Source organism: Scomber scombrus, chromosome 11, assembly GCF_963691925.1.
Source record: "Scomber scombrus chromosome 11, fScoSco1.1, whole genome shotgun sequence".
In the NCBI taxonomy this organism is placed as follows: Eukaryota; Metazoa; Chordata; class Actinopteri; order Scombriformes; family Scombridae; genus Scomber; species Scomber scombrus.
In genome coordinates this window covers 10,232,697-10,242,075 of record NC_084980.1, presented here as the reverse complement: position 1 = coordinate 10,242,075, position 9,379 = coordinate 10,232,697, and the positions used below count along the sequence as shown (strand labels likewise).

General features: G+C 38.7%; 1 protein-coding gene across 1 annotated transcript; it reads right to left on the bottom strand.

Annotated features, from left to right (window-relative positions):
* Positions 1–6,350: 6,350 nt before the first annotated feature.
* Positions 6,351–8,595, bottom strand: LOC133990779 (sorting nexin-16-like). The gene is given in 6 exon segments (XM_062429184.1): positions 6,351–6,354; positions 6,538–6,723; positions 6,821–6,957; positions 7,121–7,447; positions 7,818–7,904; positions 8,473–8,595. Coding segments are annotated over 6 exon segments (864 nt in total).
* Positions 8,596–9,379: the final 784 nt, after the last annotated feature.

Below are 9,379 nucleotides of genomic sequence, written 5' to 3'. Positions count from 1 at the left end.
ACAGATTTATTAATATGTGTAACTGCAAACTTGAATTATTTTTAATAATGACTCAACTCACAGTTTTCCACTAGGTTTGTCTCAAAAGGGAGTAAACTAGTACTGTAGCTTGACCAATCAGTGTTGTTGCCATGGTTACCTGCAGTTTCCATAGTTTGCCTTGTGCATGTGCATGTGTGTGTATGTGTGAAACAATTTCAGCTGAAAACCAGTGTTGTGAGGACATTTTTGTGTTGGACTTGTTTTCAAGGTTAAGGGAAGAATAGGGTTTAGGTTCAGTTTAGGGTCAGGTTGGGTCCAGGCATTTAGTTATGATAAGTATTTACGTTTAAGGTGAGGGGCTAGGGAGTGCATTGTGTTGAGTGTCCTCACAACAACATAAAAACAAAGGCGTGTGTGTGAATGGGAGGGGATTGCTCAGACTTGGAGCTGTTGAAAAAGCTCTAAAATGCAAGTAGGTGATAACATTTTAAAATGAGGTTGACATTTATAGAGCCATCAGTTGATGTTATTAGTAACACCTGTCTGCTATTATCCTACTTTGACAAGTCGAAATGTGTGCTGTGAAAAAAGTCTTTTGTCAGGGTGAATTCAGTACAACCTGGATGAAAACCAGGCTGATTTGACACATTGATCAAATTGATTTTATACTGAAGAAACAAACACTGAGCTTTCCATATGTTTATTTGTCTTGGGTTTATTATGGAATGTTAAAATGTTTATGTCTTTGAAAATGCTGAACTAGAATTCTAAATCTTCACATGCACAGCCACAGCCACAGACCAAATGATCAGAAGTTATAAAGGCTTAGAAAACTCAGAATCAGGACTCCTGGGGGCAGCTTTGGAAGACAACCAAGTACATGAGGCTACATTACAGCTATATGATTAAATTCTTATATTTTAATGCATAGAGCAAGTACTAAATTGCCTGTTTGACAGCACCTCACATGCTATCAGTTACAGCCACAGCAGGGACTAATGGTCCAATGGTCCTGGACTCCGCTGAGCTTATCATTCGGCTTGTAATTTATTTAATGTAAAATGTGAAAATGATGATAGGCAGGATCAAAACCAGCAGCTTGCTCTTTTTAAAGAAAACACCTTTTTTATCATGAGATATCATTAAAAAGATTAAAGAAGCAGAGACAGATAGAGTGTGTTTGTAGATGTAAATGAAAGATATATGATGTACAATCTGATTTATTTTATAGCCGAAGCAATAATTATCCTGTATTTTACATCTTCTGATCTTCCGTGTGAGTCTATTACAGCTGGGAGTTTTATGCACTGTGGACCCTTTGATACAATAACTCACTAAATACAAGAATCAGTTTTTCATTTCATGGAATACGTTGTCTCACTAGACATTTGGAGACATATCTGCCCAGATGGAGTAAAATATTTATGAACTCTAGCACATACCAGCTTTATTCTTACACTGAGTGATTTCACTGTATGAAATTTAGGGGGAAAAAACAACTGGTAACTGTTGTAGTTATATAAGATCCTGCTGCAGGATGTTTGATTTACGGTGACTCAGAAACCATTCCTCCAGGTGTCAATTGCAGCTAAAATGAGCCTTCTAATATCATTCCTCTGTAGAATTTATTTGGCAGAAAATTAATTGCTAAGAAAATGGCTTCAGACTTACTAAAACTAAAACAGAAATAAGAAAAACAAAAACAACAACAAACAAAAACAAAAAAAAGGTTTTTGGCCTGGTGTATCAAACAGTTCCAGATAGAAATTAGAGGACTGGATAGAAGATTTTCTAAAACATTTAGTTTTGAGCTCAGACCTGAAAGACTTGCAGTTAATTTGGGATGGTAAGAAGGCCTGATGGCCTCCCTGTAGAGGAGACAAATGTTTCCTCTATTTAAAATGTACTGTACAGTGATACCAAAACCAGGACAGTGTCATACAAAGTGTAAAACATGCACCTGATTAATACTGATATTATGATTCTAAATGATCTAACAAAATGACTCATGGAGCTGTCAAATTAGACAATTTAACATTTGATCCTATTGTAATGTTATGAAGGAAACTTATTGTATCTTCACTGATTTACCTTTAAAAGAACAATGTCTGCTTTTACAGAAGTACTGAGTCAGACATGTCATAGGTGTGTTTTAAAGGTAAAATGCTTTATTACTCTTAATTTGAAAATCATTTAGGATCAGGACGGGTTTCAGAACTGTGCTTTGAGAGATGGCTTCTTGTTCTTTTTTACATATACTGTAATTTCATAACTAATTTCATTTATCCATTTTAAATGTTGGCAGACTATTTTGTGTGCTTAATGTATTTTATACAAAAAAAACTATTGCTGATAAATCTTGTTTTTTATTTAGGCAGAAAAACCTCTTGGACACAGTCTGTTTCACCTCAAGTGAGAATCAACAATGCAGTGTGAGGTGCCGTGGTGGTTGAGTAGTCAGAGCGCATGCCACAAAGTCGCAGCGTCCCTGATTTGAATCTCCCTGCTTCCTGTCGGCCTCTCTGCCAGTTACTATATGTAAAAAAGCCCGAAAATAAAATAAAAAAATACACACACACAAAAAACAATGCAGTGTGAAGACAAGGACCAATAAATTCAATTTGAATTCACATCATGTGAGCAGAGCACAGAGAGCTGTGCAGTATTACAGAAAGCATTACAAGTGAGGTAATGATCCGTACAGGAAAATAAATGTTTAATTAATGATTCAATAGTGGAAACACAGACAGTACAAAGTCAGTAAACTATGTGGACTCACTATAAATCCTTCCTGCTGTGGCTCCAGGGACTTACATCCAAATAGAAACTTCTCTCTTTAACAAGTTTCCACCAACATCCAAACCCCAGCCATTTAGCAAACAATGAATCTGATGCACTGAGAGGTGCAGTTTAAGCTTAATGGGAAATGTGTGTCATCCAGACAGTGATGTGAATGTCTGGAAAGACGCAAACACAGAAAAACATTCATACTTTTTGGCTCATCATCACACGTGCATGATTTTCAATGGAAACAGTGGAACTGTCAGTCAGTATCAGACAGATAAAGGGGTATTCAGGGGATGCATATGGGTTATGTGATTTATTTGCAGTACACACGACTACCTGCAACAAACATTATGCTGAAACCATCAGCTCCAGCACCAAATACACATCAATCAACCATAATGGAGTATTTATCACCCTTAACGATGACCTCTTGGAGGATGTGGAGGTGTTTCCATATGTGTGCAGCCTTATTGTCAAGGCAAGACTCTGGGAACGTTAAAAGAGCATCTGGAGGTTTACTTTAATGACTGCTTTTAGCTTTACTTTGATGACGACAACGAATGCTAATAAGCTGGGGCATAAAAATGACAGGTGCTCTTCATAAATAGCCACGGGCTCACCCATCTCGCATTAACACCTGCTTAAAAGGAGGAGCACCAGGAATGCAGCTCCAGGGATAAAACATCAAAGTCTGCATTTGTTGGGATACTTGAGTGTCTCAAAATGTATTTTGGAGGTTGAATTAGGATGCAGTCGAAGCTTATGAAGGTAAAACTCATAAAAAAACCTTGAAAACTGCTCCAGCACAGCTCATACACATGTCTCACTTTCTATATGAACATGGATTACGGAAGTGGCCTATTTATGAGAGTGCTGATATGACAGGGAGTCTTTGATGTCAAGTCAAGCTGAAGAAATTGATGAAGAGTAATGTTTTTTGAGCAGCATTTGCTGCACATCCTGCTGTTAATCTTAAATGATGGAACCCTGTGGAGTCATCTGTAAGTAGGATGTTTCAAAGTTTTTGTTCACTTGATACAAATCTTGGTATCCTGACACTTTGTGGGAAAATCAGTGGGGATACATGAAGTATTTGTTTCCCCACAGACATCATAGTCAGTATTTATGGCCCATTTTTCTTGTCCTCACAGTGCGTGCTAAATTGTTGATCCCACTTACACTGACTGTTGGAGATGATACATTGAGGTTTAGGATGAAAAATTGAAATCGACATCATGTGTTCCAACATCTTGAAGCTTGCTTTTCCCTCATACACTAATCAACAACTGGGAGATAAAGTGAGTTTCTGAGAATCTGGCACTCATTGAGTGCAGGATTTCCTTCACACACTTCTTCAGCAGCACATGTTGGTGCTTCTCAAAGGTTAGAACTGTCAATATGTTGCCATATTTTTAATACTCTAAATCCAGGTAAAGGCAGAAATGGTGATCTGGATGTGAACAGAAAGATAGCTCCACCCTGAACAAAATGAATTCTGTTGTCAGTCCTGAATGTATCTCCAGGTTTTAGATGGACAACAACATTTGTTATTTTATATTTTATGATGTGGTTAAAGGTTTCTACAAGAGATGGGGCAAAGCCAGTGTTTTAAACTCACATTTAAGTCTCAAGTCTTGCTTTAAAGTCTCAAGCGATGTCCAAGCTCTAACCTTTGTGTGGTATGCAGTTTGCAATGCCACTGGCTGCTGCAGAACTGACCTAAACATCATCTTTCTACTTTGGCCTTGATGAGGACATCGCGCCACCCCCCAGGCTCGAGTTCAAGTGAAATCTTGTAAAGTTGGGATACAAATCTTTTTTGTTTTTGTCACCAGATTCATGAGTCAGAGTCTGACTCGAGTCCATAATGTAACTCAAATCCACACCTCTGTTGTTTACATCAGTAATACTTGCAAACACAAGAGTGAAGTAGTCTTAGATTACAATTATGAGAAGTGGAGAAATTTTTTTTATTAACACAATTGATTTATCACTTCTACACCTACAAGAGGTGCATGGAAGAGACAGAGACTGATATATAGTGTTTTAGGAAAGGATTATTAATACACATCCTGTCAGATACGGCACAATTCAATATGAGAGGACAATCTTGAAGTGATATCCACAGTTTTGTTTCTTTCCTTTGATTCACAAACAATCTTATTGCTTCAGATAAAGAATTTGTCTCCTCTTTTATAGTTGTAGTTTTATGTATGTCGTTCATTGCTTTATATTCCACTAGTTTGGTACCATTAGTGGATGCTTGAGTACAGCTTTAAAAAATGGTTTCGAACACTAAAATAGAAATTTTTTGTGCCACTGTGAATATATTGTCATTGTACGTTGATTTTCATTCTTGCTTCTGTATTTATTGTTTATCTCTCACATCATGGCTATACAAGCAAGCATAACATGTAAAACTGCCATTCTGTTTGTCTTGTTCTTGCATGTTTTTATTATGTGCAATAGCCAACAAATAAAATCAACTTATGCACAAATGCATTCATTATAACAGCATGAAGAAGCCTGTTTCCAGACCTCTGAATCGCCGCCCACATCTGCTATTTGTTCAGTGACTCAAATAGAATCAATGAAGTGAAAAAAAGCTATTCAGTCTTATTTTTCTGGCTAGCATGAATGTGTTCTGAAGCTTTGACACACACACACACACACACACACACACACACACACACACACACACACACGCACGCACGCACACACACACACACACACACACACACACACACACACACACACACACACACACACACACACACACACTTCATTCATTGATTGTTATACTGATATTCACTGTTAGAGAGGGCAACATCTCTCCTCTGCTTTCAAGAAATCCATGAGAGCCCTTTGCCCAGGAGCACTGTGCACCGTGTGTTCAAGGTACAGTATAGTGAAAAGCCCTCGAGTGTGCTGAGAACAGAACATCAAGTTCTGAATGTGCACTTCTCATTCATGTGTAGCAGCTTTCCTTTTGGATACTGCTATCACAGTGCCCTCTTCTGGTCATATTTGTCTTTGGCTTCAAAACTCTTCAATAACAATAAAACAGGATTGAATAAACACATCACCTCAATAAGTTAATAACATAGTTCATAATTTACATTTGTGATGAGGATCAGATTAGCAAGATAATACTGGATAGTTTGTGGTATTTCTGGTTGATACACCATTAATAAGAGACACCTATTAATAAAACATGGCAATGCCAAAGTGGATTTACTGTTAGTATCCTCCAATACTTTGGATTTTTCTTTCATACAGACACATAGAAAGAAGATACAGAAATTCAACACTAAATCAAATTCAGACTCATAATATGAGGCAGAAATGTGTACGGTGTCACACTAGACCAAATCTGTCCGTCCATTATTCTCCATAAATTGTCACTGAGCTTGTGCTTCTTAGAGTTGATGCATCAGAGTGAAATTTGCATATATATGTCATCATGGATTTCCTGTTTTGGTTTTTCTCCATCATTTGACTTTAAGATGCACCAGAGGAATTACTGTCGACAGCTGCACTCCAGCGAGCTTCATGACCTTTCAGATCAGTGCATCAGACTGTCACCTAGAGTATAGCAAAGGTAAGAACATCATTAACACCAGCACAGAAGATAAATATTAAACTTTGCAGCAACTGTGAAAAAAACTCAAACTCTTTCCCATCTTATACACATAACTATCTTTATTAAATTGTTGTTTCTGTAACATTAATATAAAGCACATATAGAGAGACGACATGGCTGTTTACCTTGTTTCTGGGCTTGTTTCTTGGTCAGTCTTAGTTATTGAGTATCCTCTGCCATTATCCACCTCTTCAGTTACATCATTGTTACAACCATTCACATCTGTGTCTCCTTCTCTGTGCGTGTCTGTGACTACAGTAGCTGGTAGATCACAAAGACGCTCAAAGCTGTCCGAAGAGAGTGGCAGTGCTCTGTGTAAGAGGGAATGTAAATTGCTTAAATACAGTGTATAATACATACAACACCTCTACTGACAGTGTCTGTGATTACAAGTGTCACAATCCCTACTTGACTTTCTTTGCCAGGAGGTTGATGTGATTCTCCCTCTCCTCTAGAGTCATCTTTAAAGTGTCAACTTCTCTCTGTTTTTCCAAGAGCTCCCTCTGGAGACGATGGTTAGTTTCCTCCAGAGTCTCACAGAAAGCCTGCACAAAGGATGACTTAAATCAACAGGTGTAGTGCTGAGATTGATGTTAAAATTATAAATTGATCTGTTGATGTTCTGATTGGTGTTTTCAGGCCTCTCTTTTGATCTCTGCTCATGCTGTAAGCACTCTTCCATTTTGTAACATGTAGAAAGAAACTCACTCTGCTTTCCTCCAGACTGTCAAATGGACTCGGTGGCTCAACCAAACACAGAAAACGTTTGACGGATTCACTGGGAAATACAAAGATGAAAAGTCGAAAATCAAACCAGGCTCAATGCAGTCTCTGAAAAAGTGTTGACATAAGTCTTACTTCTTTTCAGCACAACACAGACACGCACTTGCTAATGATATCTTTGTGTGACATCAAGTTCTGAAGAAATGTCTGCAGCCCGATCTGCCTCTCCTCCAGAAACTCCTCTTCGTAGTTGTCTTTGAACCAGCGTTTCGGAGGAAGGCCTAAACGAAAGCCAGGGAATAGCTCTTTAAGCTGAATGAAAGGGTAAGAAAGCAGAAAGATATCAGAAGTGAGAGAGCTGAAAGTGTTGATGGTTAGAGAACACCACTGTGAAGCGTATAAAAATAGACTGAAGATAGAATATGGACTGCACTCAACTAAATATATACAGTATGTTTTAAGTCAGCAGACTGGTGTAACCCTGCTGATCTGTCCTCAAACACAGACAGTTCCTACCAGGCACCTAACAGTGTGCTTTGAAATTGTAGAGAAGCACAAAAAGTGCTCATTTTGCAACATTTTACTGGGGTTGACTGTGTTTTTATCCTCATCATTAAGCTGCTCTCATTTCACACCCCAATAAGATCAGTATTACTAACAAACATGACTGGTTGGTCGTCACCTTATCGTTGAGCCTGCAGAAGTCTGTGTATCTTCTGAAAATCACCCAGCTGTCCGCTTCACTCCCGGTCACCAGGATCTTATAAACCTATGACACAGACTCAAATATGATGTTATGTCATCTGTATTCTGTAAATATCTTTATATCACCTGTTGTGACAGTTACCAGTGGGCGTGACTGCGCGCACACGCACACACACACACACACACACACCGAGAGTGGTATTTAATAGTGGGGAATTCTCAGGGAAACTACTGTTACAAATGTGGCTGTCAATATGTGATTCAACATTATTGTGCAGTCGTACTGTCGACACACACACAAAGACACACACACAGACATGCACGTGCACGAGTAATATGATGTCATATGATGCCAGTGTGACACAACATACATTGTCAGACAAAGTCCATGTGACTTTATAAATTATATATCCACTCATCATCATTGTAGAGTCCATCTGAAAATCTGTTGTTTTTTTTTAAAAGTTTTGACCAATAACAGTAATTATGTAACTTTACACAAAATATTGGATGTATGTCAAGCTACATGTTCTGATAAATTTGTCATTAAAAATGCATTATGATAATAGTATGACTTCTACTTTCTGCAGAAAAACACACACAACACATGACACAAATCCCTCACACCTTACCGTGAACTTTGCCCTGTCCTCGCGGATCTCATAGCCCAGCAGCGTCGGGGTGATGGGTCTCTCCACCCAGCTTTCCCCGAATTCCCTTTCCCCCTCCAGCAGTGAGATTGACCCATCCAACATACCTCCTTGGGGTCTACTCTGGGATTTATCTGCAGTAATCCCAGGGTCCAACTCCTCTAACTGAGGGAATTCCCTCTGGAGGTGAGGGCTCACAGTCAGTGGATGAGGTGCTAGTACCTATGGGAGACCACCCTCTTGATCCAAGACCTGAGGTGGTTAGGGTGAGCTTTTGCTGCTGAAAGCACAGAGAGTTTGTGAAGATGAACACAGGAACACCCAGTCACATGAGTTGTGCCTGCCTGCCAGTGCTGTAGTTTCTCTGATTCAAGTTGTTTCTTGTGTGAGCTATGCAGGGATTGTCCTGCTAAAGGTTTTGCTGCATCATCAGAAACACAGAGCACATTGTGTGAAATCCACGTAAGCAGCAGTTATAACGTGGTAACTTATTTGTTGACACCCTTTGCTTCACAGAGGTTTCAGATTACAACAGGAACTAAGCAAACCCAGTCATGTGCTTCTCAGTGTGTTTCAGCCAACAAACAAAGAGCTCTTCCTGTTTCACTAAAGAAAGTAAAACTTCTACAAAACGTCACACTTAATCTTTATTTTAGCCTTCTTGGGATTTCTTTTTAATGTATTCACACGTCAAATCAGCACTTGTTTATGGGAAAATCCCGCATGTGGGGAAAGTCCATCATGTTAAAACCATGGTTAAAACCCTCCTAAAGAATTCAATCCTTGCAAAGGGAGGGTGCTATTTCTGTGGTGGGAGGCGTTTCTCTTTTCCAAGTGAAACAAAAATGACTTATATTACAAAATAAAAGGAGAAGAAATGCATAAACTT